Here is a 21,124-nt window from a genome sequence, read left to right as displayed (position 1 = left end):
TAGAAAGATTGTAAGAAAAGAATGAATAGTAAGAATAAAGAAAAAAGCACCGTGCCTCATACTGACCATTTGGTTAGTACAATGTTATGGCCTTATTCATCTTTCCAATGCTGTGACACCATGAGACCTTCCTAATCACATGCTAATTACTCACAAGTAGTCAGAAATTAAATCACAATTGTTACACACAGATAATGCCAAAAGACCTGTACAAATAGAGGGGGCTGGGATTTTCAGCCCAGTTCCTTAATTCCCAAAGAATTCTTCTGCCTGTGGATGCAATTATACAGGCAGATTGGGATTTAGAGACCCAATCAGGAATATTACAGTAGCATAAGATAGAAAATATTCTTGACAGAAACCTCTAGGAATTATAAAGTCTATTCTACTGCTTCAAATCAGATTCAGCTATACAGAAACTACTCTTTTAAGTAATCATACATGAAAACAGACACAAATCAACTAGTTAAATCACAAATGCACACAAAATTAATTCCTATTAAATTAATATTCTCAATTTATTATAGTTTAATATGATGACATTTTGAAATTTATATAAATGACAGGCAGAATCAAAATGCTATTAGCTATAGCTCTACTTTTTTCTAACTACAAATTTTTGCTCTTTTCTGGATTATTCTGAATGGGCACTTTTATCTGAAAATAAGATTATGGTAAGAGTTGTGCCTTGACACATAAACATGACACTAAAATTTAAATGGACTACTAAAACACCAATTTTAAAAGGCATAAAAAACTGTTTCAAATATACGATTTCTATTCTTCTTCTATTGATTTTTTGAAAAGCAGTGTTTTTTAGTACTCTGTCAATATCACAATCCATTCAGCTTATTTAAAGTTATTTCTTTTTGGACAACTTGAGCAGAAAGTTTCCATTAGATGCACACAGGGCCTTTAAGAAGGACACTGGAGAGACAGCATAACGAGACAAAGAAATTGTACTCATAGTATCTGTTAGTCTGATGTTTTTTGATTTTGTTTTTTAATAAAGAACCTTGGGATTTTCAAATTAAAAACACCTGTTTTGGAACTGATTAGTTTGGTTTTAAAAAAATCAGCTCCAGCAATGTTTGTAACTGTTCTGTGACAGTCCAGTCTCCTGCCAAAACTGCTGGAAATGAGTGAAATCTAACCAGGTGTTGATCTCCCAACCAGTTCTACATGAAGGGAGATGCTATGCCTTCGAGATGCCCAGCAATAACAGTACTTTGAGAATGACATTTATTATTGCTACATACAGTCAGTTTGACTTATTTTAATGGTTTACACAAATGACTTGGTGAATATAATTTACACTTACTCGACCACAAGCTCCAGGCGGACCAGTGTTGCCTTTTATCCCCTTCATTAGAGCACAGAAATTGGTTACATTTATTTATTAAAATGAATACATGACATGACATTTGATACCCACTGCCATCTCAGTACATAGCTTATAACATTAAAGGACTTCTACTCCTGAGCAGTCCTTCAGCACCCTGTCCTCTGTTCCTGCCACGACTGCTCAGCCACATGCTCCAAAAACTACAGGAGTACACCAGCAGGCAAAGATGGACACCAGTTCATGCACATCATCTATTTCAGCTGACCAATTCCCCATTCCACAATATCATTACTTGTCATCTCATCTGCATATTGTCTATGTAAAAACATCGTAGTGACAGTGATAAAAAAGAATATAAAATAACCCCCAAACATACCTTATCCTTATCCTCACAAACAACAAAAGCATTAGACAATACCTTGGCTCCTTGTCTGCCAGCCATTCCTGGTTTGCCCTGTTCACCCTTTTGTCCCTGCAGATGACATTATACAATTTTATGAGAAAAAATCTTTTAGCACTGTCATCAGTCAAATTTAATATTGAAAGCTTTAATCTTTCAGGGCAATGGCAACACAAATATGACTTGCTCAGAGGAAGAAATTCCAGGGTAAGACTCAGTACAGGGCAAAGTTCCATGTCTGCAGGCAATACCACAGGTCTCATATCCAAACCTGCCTTTACAATGGCACATTCTACCAATCCCAAGATGAAGCCACTCCAGATAACACAAGTGTAAGAGGCTCTGGTTTGTCCTCCCTCTGTAAACTGCTGTTCCTGAAAGGGGAGAAACTGAACACAATGTGATATTCTCATATTCATCAACTCCATCTTGCAGACCTTGTCCAGCTAGTGTCTACTGAAGGGTGTCAGCAAGACCAGGAGAGAAAGTAGCCTTAGCAGCGGTCTGCACTATCTGCAAGTGGACGTATGTGTCAAAAAGGATTTTGCAGAGCTTTATGGAGCTGAATGCACCCCTAGTTGGTAAAAGGTAGAAATAGGAACAGAACAATGACACGTCTTTATCATGACAGAAGGCTTTTTTTCTGTTAGCTGAGTAATAAGGCAGTAGAGTCTTGCAAACTGTCATTCCAAGTTTTTTTTTTTTTGTCAGACTGGAATGTGTTTAGATTGGGTGCTAAGGTTGTTTTGACACAATGAGGATGGCGTTTTAGTTAGATATTTATGAAATGGGTTATACCAACAATAAGAATTCTGCTAAGATTTTTGTAAGGTCACTGTGACCCTAGTGATATCATTAAAGTGGAAGTGAATTAAATAGAGAAGAACTGGTATTTAACCAACTAAATAAGCACTCCAAGGACAATTCAACAACTTGAGCTTTTGAACCAGTATACAACTAAGATCATTTTGGGTATGAAATGATATATTTTATGAACTATATTTTGGTACTTCCTCCAAAATGATGATTTTAATATCCATCAGTCATCTCATTTCAGGCCAAGATGGTTGTGACACTGACTATAGCTTCTCCTTTTAAAGGATGTCTTTGATTTTAGTGATTAAAATTATTCATTTTGCTTCTTGATTTCTGAAGTGAAGATATAACTCTTTTGCAAATATTTCAACGTGACTAACCAGAATGAAAATCAGTAATTTTGCATAACTAAGTGTTCATTTGACCTCCATCTCAAACTCACTTGATAGTCAGAAGCAAACAACAGGTCTTTTTGTTTTACACAGAAGGAACAAGATCTATGTAGCAAACCTCTCTCTCCTGCACACATCTATGGGTACATGGTATGTCCCTAGGCCAGTTTAATGAAAAGCAACGTTTCACCATGTATGCAAATCAACATCCCCAGACACATTCCACAATGCAAAAAAGCTGTGACAGAAAGATATGACCACCAAATAAAGATGACTGTTACTTAAAAGACCTTTTGAAGGCTTCCTTCATTACCGGTAAGCCAGGTGGACCTGGGGCACCTTCTTTTCCAGGTTTACCCTACAGAGGAAAATAATAATAAAAAAAAAAATCAAAAAGAACTAAAGAGGTTTCATCGCATTCTAAGAGCATAACAACTAAATGTTGTGCTTGTAACTGTACTTTAGGTTCTTACTAATTTTGAAAAGCTTTTAGGGTATTTACTAAATGCTCATTATTTCTAATCAGAATTAATGTTTAGAAAAACAGAGGAAGATATTCCCTGGACATTCATTCTCCCATGGAGAATTAACTAAGGCAGACACTTCAGCAGCACAAAGTGCCAGGGCAGTACACAAAGCTTGGTGCAAAATGACGTCCCTGCAGGAGCAAGACAAGCTATGACCAAACAATACAGTGGCTAATAGCCCTTCTAGTGATGAGCATGGAAAGATACCAAAGGGAAAAAGATATGAAAGACTTACAGGATTTGGGCTTAAGAGATGGCTTGAACAGAAACTATTTAATGAAGAAGAATAGGGACTGCACTTCAAAGGTAAAGGAAGTAGGGCAGCAAATGGAAAAGTGAGAACAGGAGAAGGCAGTGTGCCAGACATATCTGTTGTTTTCCACAGTGTACAGTACATTGTGGCAGCTTTCTGCTGGCATCCTGGCTTCTAGTGTGGCAACTATGCATGAAGTTAAACAACTTAAAAAAAAAAACAAACAAAAAACGAAAATGTTGTTTGTTAAAAGAAATTACAAGGGAAGGCAGAGGAGGGGGAAAAACGGAGAGCAAAACAGAAGTAAATGACAAAATAATTATGGATACCTTAACTTAACACCCTGAAGGCAGAAATCAGGAAAAGTTGGTTTGTTAAAATAGCAGGAAGGTAGTGACAAGTTAAAGGGGGGTGAAAGATTATGAGTTCAGAACAACAGGAAAGAAAGTACATTTCAGAGGTTTATTTTGCACAGAATAAGTCCAAGAAAATTAAAATAATTAAAAAAAAAAAGAAAAAAAAAAAAAAAGATCAGACCATGAATTACGATGTAAGCAACAGAAAAACCAGTAATACTGAAGAGATGGCAGAACTTAACCAAAGGTGATACTCTTTAAGAGAAGAGGGGGAGCTGGAAGTAGCAGTGATCTCACTAGTGACTCAAACTAATTTGCACAAAATGATCCTTTTTTCTAGAACATGAAATTCACACTTATTTGGTATATTGTAGTAATAATTTTTTTTTTAGAATGGCTGGTCAGTCAATGTCTTAACACAGTTTGTTAGAAAAGCAAGAGTGTTCTACTACTTTCTCCAGAAAAGAGGATGTGAAAGGACAGTTAAGACGAGTTCTAGTAAAGTTTTGCATACTGTTAACATAATACAGAATACAGAAGATAGAAAAATGACAATACATCCTGGATAGCAAGAACTTTTGGTACTTTAAATTTTTGTCTGAGTTACTACTTCAATTTTTCATAATGCATAAGAATAATAAAAATAAACATTGGGCTGGTCTACAGCATCATTGTTGTTAAAGCACCACACAAGTGAAGAAAGAGCAATCTATAGATAGTACAAGTCCTCCATTGTTACCCTTTCTTGCATGAAAAAATTTATTATAGCCACATTAAGCCCGGAAAAGTTTAAAAATGTGTTTATGTTAGACATTAAGATAAGTAAGACAGTAAGAGATATTTCTTAATATTGTTTTGAAAAATTGTTTGAAATTGAGGGATTAAAATGTTTTGTTCACAAAACATTATTATTTGCCACAAAACATTATTATTTGAGTATTTTAGGGTTATAAATTTTATATAGAGCTATAATTTTTTGATTATAAATTGGTACACTGTTAGAAATTCATACATGTTTAGTTACCATGAACAGGAACCTTTTGTTGGGAAGTTTTTATGTGAAACTTTGAAAGTCATTTCAATAACAAGTGGTACCTTTCTATTTAATTCTCTAATTTATATATAAGTGCTTTTTCCACATACCTGTGCTCCGGGTTCTCCTCGGTCACCCTTTTCACTTTGAGAATCACCAACTGGCCCCTGTAACAAAAACACAATCAGAATATTTTGATAATTGTGGTCACATTTTCCAAATTAAATACATATTTATCATTTTTTAATCTTTAAAAAAAGTACAAATTTACAAAAATTTAAAAAGTACAAAAATTTAAAAAAAGTACAAATATAATGTCATCAATAGGTATTTATATTTAAATGTCAGAATAAATAGCATAAATATGGGACTCTAAAGAGTAGCATTTAGTAGGTGATGCTGCCTGAATATCTGGGTTTAAGGGATTTATTCTGGTCACTTACTGTAAACCCCATTGGTCCTGGAAGTCCTCTTGATCCTTTTTCCCCTTTCTCTCCTTTCAAGTCCTATTACACAGAAAGTCAAAATCTAGCATGGTCTCTGGGATGTTTCTGTGCTTATGAAAACATTTATGTGTTACAAATAGGAAAGCCAAACCTTACTAACAAGCTTACTTAAGCATAGATAGTTCTACTTAAATGACTAAAAGAAACAGAAACCTTGCATCAGCAAAGTACCTCCCTGATATAATTTTGATGACAAAAATCAGTGGATTAGATGTAGCTTAAATAAGGAAAACATTCAAAACCAGGTTGAAGAGTTGTTTCAGTTAACATGTGAACATATAAAACCACTTATCAAGAACTGCTGTCTAAGTACTAAAAAAGGATAAAATGCAAATCTATTAATGCACAAAACATTATTTACAATGAAAGTTGATTCAGAGTATTTCCTTCCTCAAATACTCATTGTTTTTCCAACACTTTCTATGGTTACTCACATTCCAGTAAAAACATGAGAAAACAAACTTTGAAATGTATATGAACAACTTGTAAGCTTTGGTGAAACTCAGTAGCTCAGAATCCTGATATTTTCAGTGACGAGGCCCAGAGGTCATCACAGTTGTTGCTTTGATGGCCTATCAAAAAACGTGTGTTGATTTGGTGAAGCTATAAGTGATTTACTTTTCATGTACTCAGAGATCCCCAGCAGATGGGTTACTAATGAGCATTTGACATTCCACTGGAATTGTTCAGATGAGTGTGTGAATATACAGGGCCTCAGCTGAGCCGAATACACACGCTCTAAGAAGAGATTTGCATCTACCTAAATAAATCTGAAAAAAGTTGGGATGGATGAAAAGAAATGGATGGATGAAAAACAGTAAGATGGCTTATCTAAATGTCATCTTTGACAATGTTATTACCGTCATGTTGTCTGGACCACTTAATGTCACAATAACGGTTCCTGGTGGTCCAGGGGGTCCAGTTAATCCAGTGTCACCCTTAAAAGAAAGATAAAAATGAAGCAATTATAAGCTGTGTGTTTTTGTCTTTATTTCAAATTACTACTGCTATGCTTTTGACATTGTAAAAAAATTTTCAAGTCTTCTCCTAGGTAAGAAATCTAAAAATGCATATACTGACTTCTTTTAAAGTATCTAGAATTAGCTTAAAGAATGTTTTTAATACAATTTTATCTTTAAATTAATTACAATTTCTCTGATAGTTAAAACAATTATCAGTTTTCTCCCAATTTGATTAGAGTCAGTTAACAAAAATATATGAAGCACCTTCAGTGACATTCTCAGAAATGCAGTCTGTATACTGTAAGTAGATGATTGTCACATGTTGCTGTCAGGTAAAATTAGCTTTCCTGTACTCAGTGCACTTTTTCACTAAGGATCTTTTAGAACAGGGAAAGTCCTAAATATGATCTTTCCTGCAGAGCTTGGCAAAACATTAGCTATAATTTTAAGTGATTTTAAGCCAAGGGAATGTCTCTGCATGCACTTGCAGCATGACAGCAAAGAATGCATCACTCTTTTGTAAGAAAGCAAGATGTTACATGCTCACTTCAGCTAATGCTAATGAATATTAAGTTATGCTTCTAGAGATTTTGCCAGGAAACTTCTAGCATGTCTTTGGTAGTAAACAATTAAAATCAATCCCACTGTCAGACAGTGATATTTCAGCCCACAACTGAATCTGTGCAGGTCAATTAGCTGAACTGAGATGCTCCAAGTTCCTAAAAGGGTGCTATAAGGACACTCAGACTGACTACACTGGCCTTCCAACAGCACCTTGAGGTCCTGAGAGATAATGTATTTATTCATAGTTATTTCTGTGAATGTAAATTATATAGGATAAAAAGTAAAACAATGAAAGATAAGCCATTCAGTTTTTCCTCAAAATCTGGGACGCTTGCTAGCATCATGAGGGCTGACACCAAAGAGATATTGGCCACAGTAAGTCATGAGTCTATATGGCAAGTCATGATGTTATATATTTACCACCGTTTACGTGCTTGGATAACTATTTAGGAGTACACTGAAGATTATATATAAATGAATGTAATGCTATGTATTGGTAAATATTAACTGTTTCTACCCTTCTGTTAGGAAGTTTTTATCTTCAGCTCTTGTGTGAACACAGTTTGTCTTCAGACTGCCATGTTCCGATCTTCCAGTAAAATATTTTCATATATATATATTGAAAACTTTTATTTCACAGTACTTCTCCAGTGTTTCAACATAGTATATCAGAAACAAACAATGTTTTAAGCATTTTATACATGTACCTTTCTTCCTTTGGTTCCTATTACTTTTATTCCCATAAGACCCTGGAAAAAAAATGTTATTTTTATTTTAAATTGTATCCATAAAATGAGATAATAGCAAGCTTTCATTTTTATTACCAATCTGAGTCTACCTTAGGTCCAGGAGGTCCTGGTCTCCCTGGCATTCCCTACAAAAAAAAATAATAAAACCCATACTGTAAAAATTACAATCTTCAGCACCAATATAGGAGTTTCGGTACCCAGTTTTCACCAGAGTTATATTACTTTTTAAAATTTTGTCTTCCACCATTACAACTGCAAGTTATTGTCAGTGGAAGTGATAGCAGAATGTCTATATGGTCTGGTTGCAAACATATACTTTGTTATAGTTATTTACATTAGTATTTAATGTGAATTTATGGTTAATTATTTAAAAATGAAAATGTAGCTTCTGAAAACATGTAAATCATGTTTTCATGATCGTGCATAATAAATATCAAAAGAAAAAGAAAAAAACAGATGGGTGTAGAAAGGTATGGATTTCACATATCCATGTTTCTAAACATCAAGGAAGTCTGGGACAGTCAGGTAATTCTTTTGGTTACTTTGAAAATCAAAAGGTTAAAGTAACAAGTGGGACATAAATTCATACTCACTGAAGTTCCTGGAGGGCCCTGTGGCCCATTTTCCCCAGGATATCCTTGAACACCCTGTGCACCCTGCGTATTAACAAAATGAAAGAAACAAACCACAACAGGAATAAATATCCTGACAAGATGATGAGTAAACCACTATGCTAAGTTCAATGAACTGAATGAGGAGCAGCCCTGTCTCTTGATTTCCTTTTCATGTCTCAGGATAATACAGAAGTACAATTCTTCCCTGCTGCATCATCATTTGGTATATGTTTTGAAACACAACAATACGCACCTGTTCTAAAACTAAACTACTCTAAGGTGTAAGTCCTTTTTAATGCAACCGACATTTTAGTTATCCATTTAGCCCTATTGCTAGCCCTAGTGAGCCTACAATCTTCAGAATATTCTATGCAATAAATTCTATCCTTTAAATCTTCACTTTCAAATAAATGGAAAATGAAAAATGTTGACTATCAGCTTAATTCAACGTCTTCCATTTATTTTAACAGTCAAAATAAACATCTGTTCTGCCTCCTTCTATTAATCTCATTTAAAAAAAATATGGATCATATTGGTTTTTGTTAATGCTTCTCTAGAAGTTGAACCAATCTTACTTCCTGCGGTACTCCATTTCTTCTCCATTTCTGAAATATTTTTGCTCATCTGCAACCTGACTTCCTCATCCCACTTTACTAACTATTGACTATACTGACTATTGGTTCTGATGACAAAGTAATTACTATTGTCTTGGAGTACTTTGTCCTGAAAAGTCAGAAGAAAGACTTTTAATATATTGCATTAGTCATATTATAGATATTTTTCTGGTTTAGAAATGAGTAATTGTAAGAATACTAAGAATATATAATATATAATACATAAAGTTATGCATTGTGTGGATATATGTGTATACGTACACACACACACATATATATATGCATTTATATCTCTAATGAGATATAAATGAATTAATTCAGAATTACCTGAAGCCCAGGCATTCCTGGCAACCCAGGATCACCTTTTGCATCGTATCTTTGGTTATATCCATCTGCAGGGGACCCCTAGACAATTAGATAAAATGGAAGGGATTAGATAAAATAAAAGGGATATAATCAGTATCAAAACGGTATGATGAAGGCAACTGTCTACTACAGATAGCTCTACCTTCAAAAAAAAGATTTTATTAAACAGAATACACCATTTTCAGGCATTTTAGGCAGTTTTCTGTGTTAGAAGTAGTCTTCATTTCAGACCTACGTACTTCTCTTACACAGTCTTGACCTTTTTCAATTTTTCTGCACTTTTTTTCCCCTTTGACCTACTCTCTAGTGCATTTGCAGATTTCCATATGAATTCATAACCTGTTTGAGGAGAGGCTTAATTCTTTGTGTGTTTGAAAGAGTTAATTCTTTACATGCAACAATGGTAGTTAAGGGAAAGGAAATAAACAAATACACTTTTTTGACTTGGGGTGAGTTAACTCGTAGAGACCATGCATCAAAATCAGTTGTTGCTTCTTATGGAAAGTAAATCTTCTGTTTTCCCTGATATCAAGCATTCCTTTCCATCATCAAGTATAAGTACATAATATTACCAATACATACTTCACATAATATGGTGTAAATAACTGACCTTCTCTCCTTTGATGCCAGTGACACCCTAGGAAGAAGAACAATCATATTATTAAAAGAGAAAAGTAAGCAACAATGATGAAAGGACACTTTCTAAATACTTTCTAAGCTCAGTGCTCTTGAAGTGACTTATTTTCATGACCATGGTGTATAGCCAGGCACATGTTTGCTGTGCCAGACTTCAATTGAGGAAGAAAGAACATAATGTCAAAAAGTAGTCCAGTCTCACTGCTGCAATTCTACAAATGAATGTGGAACATTTTTGAGGCCTGATCTTAAAAAAAAATAAAAAATAATAATAATAAGAGAGCTGGTGCAATAAAGATCATGTTTAGAAATTATCAGATCTGAAGCCACAGGAACCTGACAGGTAGCATTCCTTTCCCCATTTGTTGTTTATAAGTTTCTTTTAAAATCACATTCCTACAGAGAAAAAAAAAAAACAACAAATCCTAGGGTTAAAACAATGCAGCCATAATCAGAAGTTCCAGGTTTAATTCCTGGTTCTGTCATTAACTTAACTGGGCCATGTCCTCAATGATATTTACACATGAACTGAAACTGGAATCTGTTTAATACATATTGGACACCTTTAAAGATGGAAGTTAAATGTTGACAAGTATGCTCTGAGACACTGAAGAGCTAACACCAGTCAATGAATGTGTGTGCATTCACACCTTAAGAAGTTGAGGCCTAACACTCAGCAGATTAAGCATCACTTTTAACTTTTTTCTCTTTACTCTACTGTTTTCATGCTAATAAAATGGGAGTATTTATATATTTCACCTGTTGTCAATATCAGCTTATCTGAGACTTTACACTCCTTCACTGAGTGGCTGTACGTGGTAGAAATTCATACAGTCACCAATTTCACAGACACTTACTGGAATGCCTGGAGCACCTCTTCTACCTGGAGGACCTGGAAAACCTTGATCGCCCTGCAAACAGTAAGAGCAACTGTTAATGCATATTATTGATTATTATTCTGAGTCTAGCAAATGCTACTACAAAAGAAGTTTTTTATATTATCATACTAAAATTATGAGTTGCATTACCACTATATTTACTAAAAGAGGCACAGCTTGACCTTAGGGACCTTTACTTCTATCACAAAGACCAGCCTCTATTAGTTATGTCAAACCAGTTTCCTGTTTCACTAGAAATGTATAATTTTCTGTAGTAGGCATTCTTCTAACTCCCTCTTTCAGATTGTTTGAAGCTATGAGCAAAGAAAAATGATTAAACCTGTAACATAATGTTAAACTTTTTCTATTAATTGCCTTCAGGATTTATGAATTGTCAGCTGCAAGCTATGTACTGGTAAAATTAAATTAACTAATTCTCTCAGATGTAACCCATTTCAACAGAGGGATTGGTAAGGAAAAACTTAGGTCTTCCAGATTTTAAATGAAGAAAAAGTTTTTTCAGTCAAACAGAATACATGTTCAACATGTATTTCATTATCAATCTTACACATAAAGGCAGCATTTATCCTTCCTCTGGTGACTGCCAAATTTTTCCTAGTCAATAAAGTCACAAACAAAAACAAATCAAAATGGTTGTTTATTGGGGGAAAAATGAATGCTTTTTCGTCATTCCCACTCACAGCCAAACATAATCCCCGTGATATTCAGCTTGGTTTGTACCTTTGTGCCGTTGCATCCTGGAACACCCGAGCGTCCAGGAGGGCCAGCAGCTCCTGGTTCACCCTAAAAGCAAGTGCAAAATTGACACAAGCTTTGTTTTTGCACATTCATATTACCCTACAGCAACACTGAAACAGTTTATGTTGGAGCAGTTTCCATAAGACTTGACAGATTACAATGTGTTCTGAAATCATTACAATGAGTAAGAATTGCTGATGCTATGATTGTTATCTCTAGGTTAACAGACAGTGACAATGCTGATGTTGACACTAGAGTGAGTACACTGGGTTGAGGGTAATTGTGTACTGAAGACTATATTAAGAGAGAAATCAGATAAATCAGTTTCAATTTTACTTACTGGAAGACCTGGGGGACCTGAAAATCCAGGTATTCCTGGAGCTCCCTAATGATTTAAAAACAGAGGAAGAGTATTGCAAGTATTAAGAAAGAGCTTGTGATGCAGTTTACCTTTTTATCACGTTCACAAGAATAATGAATGCAAGTATAGTTCTGTCAAAAAATCATGGTTTCATTACTTTATCTTCCTTAATCCTTCTGACTGTGCATCAAGTATAATGGTAGCTTATGAACTGTTAAAACAGGCAGGTTTCCCCTGCCAAGAGAAATTCAAAATCAACCCTTTGTGGAATTCAAGTCTGACTTCTTCATCGCGTATCCTAATACTAAATACATACAGCATTAAACTTGTGCAGAAGCTGTAGCAAAAAAGGTAAAATTCTAAAACATAGACAGCGTGTGTACATACTCCATGTCATGATTTTAAAAATATTTTAAAATCATCTGTAATGTTTTATTTTTCACAAATTGCTGATTGAACTATCGAACTACTGATTGAACTATTATTAGCTTTAAACAGAGTATTTAATACATAAAAGCTTCTTTAAAACAAAAACACTTACCCGTATACCTTTGGGTCCAACTAAGCCCGTAAGTCCTGGTGAACCCTGGACCAGAAATAGACAACAGCACATTGCAATATAATTGAGAAAACGCGCATATATATCAACAGGACATGCAATATTTTTAAATATCAGTACCAACATATGCACACAAAACTATATGAATAAATACCAGATTTGTCCATTACAGACACTAAAAGAAACAAGCTTTAAGTCCAACTTGTATAAATCTTGACATCTTGCCCTCCCTTTCAGTGTTTACAGGGGATAAATCTCATCAGAGGCTAAAAAATAACATTCAGGGTACGTTAAGAAAGCAGTTGCTATGGGTCTGTTCAAACTGTGAGACCTGAAAGGGTTTCTCCATGAGGAAATAGCTGGAAGCCTCTCATCAGTATTCTGGAGAGTTTTTCAGCTCTCAAGCATGAGTGATGTCCATGTAGCAATCAGATACATACAGGCACCACTCTACCCTGCATTGTCTTACTTGGAAAGGAAACCCAGGAGCAGGCTGACAGGGAGCTAAGCAGGATGGGAGAGCAGGGCTGAATGGATGGCAGCTGAACACGCCACAGCACTGTCTAGACAGAATCTGCTAGAATTATTTCAAGACACTTAGAGTTTTACTAAGAATAAGAAACAACTTTTGTTTTGCCCAGAAATGAAATGGGGAATGTACAGAAGTGCACAGCTCCTTAAATCCTGGGTGACGGTTGCTAATAATGCATAAGATAACGCATCAGATAATTGCAATAGGGAAAGCTAACTGGAATGTACTGCAACATAAGATATTCAAGCTAACAGTGATGTCCTTGCTAGGTAAATTATTCTTACTTTTCCCCATTCTTGCAGAAGTCACTATCAGTTATAACAGAGGAAATGCTCTACTGAACAGTTTTCAATGAGCTTACATAAACACCTCAACAAACATGTATGAGATCCACCATGAGTATCAGTTTAAAGAAATATTGTAATAATGAGACAGGAGAAAATAGTACAGCAACACCTAAACAAATTAAAACTGCAAAGAAACATTTATTTAAAGGTGTGGATAAAGGCTGGAGTCACATTAGTGCAGGTTCTAGATAATAATGTGACTGTGGCACTACTGTCACTCCTTTTTCCTGATTTATGTTGTAGCTGAGTTTAGACCATACTTACAGACAGTTCATTCATCAAAGAGTCATTTTATTAATGACAACAGGAATGCTGTTCCTCAAGACAAATATAAATGATTTATTTTTTTTTTTTAACGAGCAATACTTTATTTTTTTTCCAGCTCATTCAGGAGTTACTGAAAATTCATATTCTGCCTGAGTTTTAGCCATATGGGAAAGCCCAACTCGCCAAAGTCACTCTCCCCATACTGCAGGTAATTATGACATACAGTATTTCCTAGACAGAGCAAGATTTATCTTAAAAACCATCTCTCCCTTCAACTTTTCTTAAATCTATTTTTAATTATTTGTCTCAGAAGTAGCTTGTTTCCTCTCTTTCTAACAACAGAAGTCAGAGTATACTTAAGAAAAAATTGTGGTTATGTTACTAAAATCTATTTAGAGCCATGTTTCTTGCCTCTGGAAGGTCAGTCCAGGTGCTTTAGAACTCATTCCTTGACAACTGACCGCAAAAGCCCATGTTTGTATTAACTACTTTCACTTTGTCTAAAATGAACATTGCAGCTGTTGACCGCACATCCCTTACCAAACGGAAGACTCCGAAACAGAGTTCTGTTGTTGTTGCTTTTTGTTTTAAACAGAATTCTTTATCCAGTCATACCTCACTTCCACAGTCAAGCACAGATGTAGTGTTGCGACCCCCGTGCCTCCATGGGAACTTACCTTTGGTCCCTGTGGCCCTGGAGGCCCTTCGGGACCGGGAAAGCCTCTATGACCAGGTGGACCTGGGACACCAGGGAAGCCTTTTTCACCCTGTAAACATTAAGAGAAAGAAGTCCTGAGAAAATCCTTGATTCTTTTTTTGATAACTTACTTTTAAGACATTTATTATTTTCAGTACCTCTTAATACTGTGATGGATTATCCTTGCTCATACTGATCTGTTCTCCTGTGTGCTGCCTAGGCCACATGGTACCACTAACGTAACAAGCTAATTATGAAGGTATCAGAAGACATCAGTACACAAGTTTTCACAGAGCACTGAAGTTAACTGGCAGCATGAAAAGTTTAAGAAAGCAGCTGATACATATTTCTTCTTAATATTCTATACCATGCTTAGCCTCTACAAGAAACACAAATCCAAGTCCACTACAGTACTCCTAATTTGCAGCTCGCAAACTTAATAACTGCTGCTGTACAGTAAGGTCAGTTCCAAATCATCAGTACTTCTCTCTCTTCATGCAAGCCATGGAAAGAAACAGTGGGAGCCAAATATAGCAAAACTATTCAGATAGAAGAAAAGTAAGTTTGCTTTAAGTCACAACATTGTAACATTATTCTGAGTCTCAAAGATTAAGCCACCCAATTACTTTTATATATATTTATTTCAAGGTTGAATTCAAATAAGCAAACAATGTAAAGGAGACAGAAAAAATTAAAGTTACACAAATGGAATAAAGGAGACTATGTTACAGTAGGAGGGGCATTTTCTTTTCTTTTTTCTTTTTTTAATTAAATATAATGAACATGCAAGTGTTATCCTGGTTAAAATAAAGTGCTTCAAGCCTAAGAAACTCACGGAAAAGGTGTCTAACTCTTTAGATAGCAGCAGTTTAGCATGCTCAGTGTTACAGCAGTGAAGAGCTGTCCACTTAAGATAGTTTACAGGATGGCTTGAGATAGGAGAGAGAGGATGGGGTTATTGATTCTCTTGGAGTCAATTTTCCTATTTATCAGAGGAAAGTTATAGAAAAAAAGCAATTGAAATTCTGCCGTGCAGAAGTTATCTTGCTGGTATCTTAGTAGTCAATGTACAAGGTAGGATCCAAAAGAAATCTTGAGGAGCTAAAATATTTTGGTTTGTCCCACCGCCAATTCTCACCCCTCAAAATCTCCCAGCCTCACCAGATTTAAAATAATTTCTGAATTAAAAATAAAATAATAAACACAGAAGATAATCCCAGAACATCTGAACACAACTGCAAGATGAGGCATTATGAAGTGTCTATGAGATCTGTATCATAAAATGGCATAGCTTTTTACAACAAATTATTTTTTTCATCCGGAGCCATGCCAAGAAAGGCAAAAAGAATAATGCTGTACCGAGATGTGCCACTGGAGGGGGTGTGGAACTAACTCACCGAAGAACGCCACAAATCCTTGATTCCTACTGAGCTTGCTAACCCTCACTGCAGCAAGTGGGGGGACTCCCTCCCGCCGCAGAGCAGCCCCGCATTCTCCTGACTGCTTTGCTCATCGCCACACAGCACCGGCAGTTTTACCCACAGTGTCTTCTTGACAGGTCAACAAGATCAGATAATTCTCAGGTTGGCAATTTTCTCAGCATCGAACAGTTACGAAAACTTACTGATGAATATAATTGTCCTTACTTTCCACAGCTGCATGAAAAACTAGATCAGTGTAAACAATGCTTAACTATTACCTACACATTTCTCAGTTGATTTTACATGGAACTGAAGATGAAAAGTTTCAGGTTTTCACTCACTAATATTTTTCGTTTAGTGGGCATCTTAAGTTATGTTTTTCTTATTTTTCAGTTGGTGTCAATCTGTATGGGTTAGGACAAAGGTCAAACCGACTAAGAACATGAAAAACAAGCACTGAGATTTTTTTTAAAGACGTAGGTATCCTCCTTTACCACATTCAACTATGTTTTAGTAAAGAACGTTTACTTTGAGATTACTTTTCTACACCACTTTAGCTTTCTAAAGGCAAGACTAGTAGTGTTTACTGTGGTGCAATATGACATACTTTCTTGGCAATAAAAGTCCAGCAGGGAAGTCAAAAGTAATTCTTTACCAACCAGTTGCATCAAGCTGTGGGACTAATCATAACCGTCAGTCCATATAGACACTGTAGTGTGTGCAGATCTGAAATCTGTTGAAAAGGTTTAGTACAGCAATCACCGTGTCCACGGTTAGCCTGAACTACAACCGTGACTTCTCTAATAATGCCCCTTTCATTTGTGAACCGGTTGTTTTTCCAACTACAAGAAAGAGTTTGAAAGAATTTTTGGCATTTGTGTAATTCAGGTTTGTCTAAAAGCCACACTGAGCCTCTGCCAAGCTACTGCTGGCAACAGGCAGAGCTGCAGCTCTGTTGCTTTCGGTAGACTTGACACTGTTCCCCTGCTCCTGGCAAGGTGTTTGTGATTAGGACCCAGAATCTTGTCCTGTGTCTCGATCTGCGGGACATGCATTGTCTGTTGGATACCAGCGCTTTTACCTTTCCTCCAGGAACCAGAAAATGCACAGGGGTCCAGGGGTAGGAGGGAGATGGCAAGGTCCTAACACGGAAAGAGGGAGGCATTGAACATGGCTCTGTTGATGCCACTACGAAGTTTGTAACAGGAGAGCTGCTGATAGTGGTAACTGACAGCAATTGTTAGGAGTTTGTAAAAAGTTTGGTGGTTGTTCTGTTGGTATCCAAACATTATGAAACACTATAAACAAACTACTGCATTAAAAAATATTAGTTAAACAGTGCGTCCAGAGATACTTTAAAAGACTTTTTTGTAAGGTAATGCATTGCTTTTACAATTCTCCATAGACTTTGTTGACAGAATACCATCACACAAAATACTCACTCGCTAGTTCAACTCAATTATTAACAATTTCCCAGTATAAAATAATCTTAGGAAAAATGTATTTGCTCTTACCTTATTACCTTTCGTGCCATCACAGAAGCAAGGACTTTTACCTTTGCATACACAGCTCTGAAAAATAAAAAGACAAATTCTATAATAAAACAATTTTTCCCATCATGTTGCTTGGTGAAGGGCAAACGAAAGCCCAATGGTTTTAGTAAGGTAATTATTTTATAGATAGTACAATTTAAAAAAATTTTTACAAAGTGTGGTAATTCTCAACAGAAGAAAATAGCTCATTATTCCTCAGTGCTGTCTTTTGAGACAAGTAAGGTCATTGCTTCCATTTAAAAGTTGGGGTAAAGGCCAAGAAGCTGTGCTTGACAGCATCAGGGTTATAATTTCAGTATGATGTGTGAAATTTAAGAGTTTGGGATCACAGCAGTAAACACTGATGATTCATTTAAAAACTTAATATAAACTTAAGTTAAAAAAAAAACAACAAACAAAAACACAACAACAAGGATGTTCAGAGTGTAACTGGATAGAAAGCATGACTAAATTATCTAGCTCATGTACTCAACAGTGGTTTTAGCAGTGAGCTCAGAAAGGGCTGCAAATCACATCTGAGATACCCTGGTGAGTATGAGAAATGTTAACCCCCCCATGCCCTGATCCTGCTACAGCTACCATGCACTCCATACCCAAGCCAACCCAGTCGGGCTGGGTTAACTCTGCAAAGGACTTTTTTCTACACTCATGTTAGATACGTCCTATTTCAGTGGAGTGGAGGAGAAAAAGCATCAATATTAACATAAATATTGTACATACAAAAGTATTATTAAGGCTACTGAAGCAATACATTCCATACAGATACGGAGTAATGTGCATTTATTGTTCTCATTTGTGTATTTCATTTTTTTCCATTTATTTTTGAAGCTATTGCTGAATGACTTTTTCAACTGTACCCCTGTAGAAAGAAGGTTGTTCTTCAGTTTAACTTCTCATTTCAGTCTATTTGTTTATCACAATTACTTATATTATGGTACAGCTCCAGACAATAGGAAAGGGACAAATATCCTACATTGGCTATGATGGTATTTTCCAGAGTTTCATAAAACTCAGAGAAGAGGGAGGAACTATATTTCCTACAAGATTAAAGCCTTTAATATGGTATGGCATGAAATTTCTATTTAGATGCTGAAGACAGAATTAATTAACCCCTACAGCTGTTCATAATACAACGGCAGCACTGTTCCAAATTTGTAACTTTTCCAGTGGTGTTCTCAAAAAAGCAGAAAGCAAAAGATAGAGAAAATGTTCTCCGTGGCATTTTAAAAGGATGGTGTCAGATTGTCATTAAATTTGAATCTCTCTGTAGCAGTATGTTCAGGTAAAACATTTTACAGCATTGAAAAGCATCTTTTCTTCCCACAAGCTAGGATCGATTTCATCTATCTTTATCAGCCAAAACCAGGGTATCCGGTATCAGGTATCTGCCTTCCTTTCCTACACAGTTGATGGTGTCCATCTCCTTCCCTTGACTCCACACAGGAACCTGACAACTAGTTTGGAACAACTCATTCCGTCTTTTTAGGTGCCTCTTTTCAGATGAAGGAAGGATGCTGCAGGTATCTGCTGTTTTCTGGGGGCTAGACCATTGCTGGCGGAAGCGGTCTGCCTTTTAGGTGAGAACTCCACCTAGTAGTTTAAAAACAGATGCAGGAAATATTCCTCAAGTGAACAGCTATTTACAAAATAAAGCATAAATCAGAATCCATCAGCCATGAAAAGCAAATCCCCCAAGAAATCTCTGTGGCAATGTGTTCCATGGACAGATTAACAGGCAATTATGTGATGGTTCAGGCGAGGTTTTTAGTGTTGCAAACTTTAATTCTTTAGCAGATTTAAGAAGACTTTCTTCCCTAGATCTGACAGCTAGAGTTTATGTAGCACTGCATCAGAAATTTGGAAATCAATGTTGTCTTGTAAAACAGAAGAGATGTGACTATGCTATCTTTGATATTATTTTAATCAGTATAATTTAATAACCAGAGGCACAAGAATAAACAGGAGCTCAGAATTAACAACAAATATTATCCTGATTTCTTCTTGGTGAGGTCTGCAAGTTTGCCACTGGGTATTCTAAATTCACCAATTGAATTATATGACAGGTATCTTAAGCCTTTAAGTATCAGCATACAAGGATAAAGTGATAGACATCTCAAAATAAATTGGGGATGGATTGTTTCCTATTCAATAACATTACCTTCCATCCCAAATAATTCTCTACAAAATAGTACATTTTACTGACACATTTTTGGTACATGGCTGATAAACAGTATAAAAAGGGTACCTGCTCATGTTGAGGTGTTCATCACACAATATGATAAAAGCAGTCTTCGCCTGCAGACACCACACTGTACTGCTGGTGAGTTACTCAAGCTATCACGTTTTTAAGGCTTGCATATAAAAATTGTAAGTTAACTACAAGAGCTGTGAGACCCAGTTACTTTGCAAACTCAACTGCTAATACAAAGATTTAGCTTACAGATTTAGTAGCCACCTCAGCCCAGGAAAGGTGCCATTTAATAGGAAAAAATACTTGAAGCGGTCCAAATTCTCTGGATTTATTCAGAGTACCTGGGAGCACATCTTGCTGAGCAGAGTGAGCTTTTCTGATAAATACTTACAGGCTTCTACATTGCTAGTATTTGCCATCGTAATTCTACAGACCTTAATGGAGTTGTGCCTTATTTCTAACTACAAAAGAAAAAAGCAGATTCTTTAAAGTGTTTGTACGCAAAGCACAGTTTTCAGGACACGCAGAGAAATCACCAAGGGACATGACTCTTCCCTAGTAAGTATAATCTGCAGAAGCCCTGGTATGTACGGATACAGACAAAAATATTACTTTTAATTAATAATCACAGATTAATCCAACGTGAAGTTAAATGCATGAACATGTAAAAACTTATGATGCTACATAACTACTGAAGGTTACTAAGCCATTTGAAGAAAGAGAGCCTTTGTTCTTCAAGATGTCAGAATGCTTCAAATGTGTTTAATTTGCCATTAGTTAGCTTTCAAATCAATTTAGATCTTTTTGTGAACGCATCTCACTTTAAACTAAACTGAAAAGACCAAAGATGATTCTACATTACACAGACAGTTAGTTGGATAACACTAAATGTTTTGGCATATGATTTTTACATAAGATTAGACTATGCCTTCTGTAAAGGAGCTTTGAACCAAAAAGTCATTGCTCACTTACACTACTGATGCTGCCTGGATGTTTCCACAGCCTTGCAAGATGCCTGCAGCTTCTTTATCAAAGGGTCATAATAAAGCAATAGTTTACTGCCAAGTTGTAAGATAGGGAAATTTAATATTAGCTATTAACAGATTATTCAAAATACTCACAATAACAGCTCTGTAAGTGGCTGCGTGTTTTTCAGCTTTGTGAGTTTTCTAATAATCACCTCGTTTTATTTCAAATAACCAGACAGGGAGATGGAATTAGATTTCTGATCCAAAAATCTAGGCTAATGAACAAAGTCAAGCCCTTGTGTGGATAACAAATGAAATAAATTAACCAATGAAGCAAAATTAAAAACAAAAACCATCAAACAAACAAACAAAAAAACCCACAACACTTTCTTGGAGTAACCTAGAAGAGTTCTTTTCAGAGAAGTTTTGAGTGGCAGTGAAGTAGCATGTGCATTTTA

At 35.9% G+C, this 21,124-nt stretch overlaps 1 protein-coding gene across 2 annotated transcripts in view; it reads right to left on the bottom strand.

Annotated features, from left to right (window-relative positions):
- COL4A3 (collagen type IV alpha 3 chain) overlaps window positions 1–21,124 on the bottom strand; it is a 61,972-nt gene that overhangs the window by 31,295 nt on the left and 9,553 nt on the right. For both annotated transcript variants that reach the window (XR_011099228.1, XM_068691581.1), the window contains exons 2-18: window positions 17,469–17,525; window positions 14,514–14,603; window positions 12,673–12,717; window positions 12,111–12,155; window positions 11,753–11,815; window positions 10,991–11,044; window positions 10,108–10,134; window positions 9,459–9,536; window positions 8,497–8,559; window positions 7,993–8,028; window positions 7,862–7,903; window positions 6,489–6,566; window positions 5,566–5,628; window positions 5,233–5,289; window positions 3,267–3,311; window positions 1,764–1,817; window positions 1,322–1,363 (exon numbers count right to left, since the gene is read on the bottom strand). Coding sequence is in view for 1 of the 2 variants with exons in the window: in XM_068691581.1 (XP_068547682.1) it covers window positions 1,322–1,363; window positions 1,764–1,817; window positions 3,267–3,311; window positions 5,233–5,289; window positions 5,566–5,628; window positions 6,489–6,566; window positions 7,862–7,903; window positions 7,993–8,028; window positions 8,497–8,559; window positions 9,459–9,536; window positions 10,108–10,134; window positions 10,991–11,044; window positions 11,753–11,815; window positions 12,111–12,155; window positions 12,673–12,717; window positions 14,514–14,603; window positions 17,469–17,525 (939 nt within the window). In the remaining variant the exon portion in view is untranslated. The remainder of the gene's footprint in view (window positions 1–1,321; window positions 1,364–1,763; window positions 1,818–3,266; window positions 3,312–5,232; window positions 5,290–5,565; window positions 5,629–6,488; window positions 6,567–7,861; window positions 7,904–7,992; window positions 8,029–8,496; window positions 8,560–9,458; window positions 9,537–10,107; window positions 10,135–10,990; window positions 11,045–11,752; window positions 11,816–12,110; window positions 12,156–12,672; window positions 12,718–14,513; window positions 14,604–17,468; window positions 17,526–21,124) is intronic.

The sequence above is a fragment of the Anas acuta genome, chromosome 9 (genome assembly GCF_963932015.1).
Source record: "Anas acuta chromosome 9, bAnaAcu1.1, whole genome shotgun sequence".
Lineage (NCBI taxonomy): Eukaryota > Metazoa > Chordata > Aves > Anseriformes > Anatidae > Anas > Anas acuta.
The sequence above is the reverse complement of the archived record's forward strand: the minus strand, read 5'-3'. Positions and strand labels throughout refer to the sequence as shown.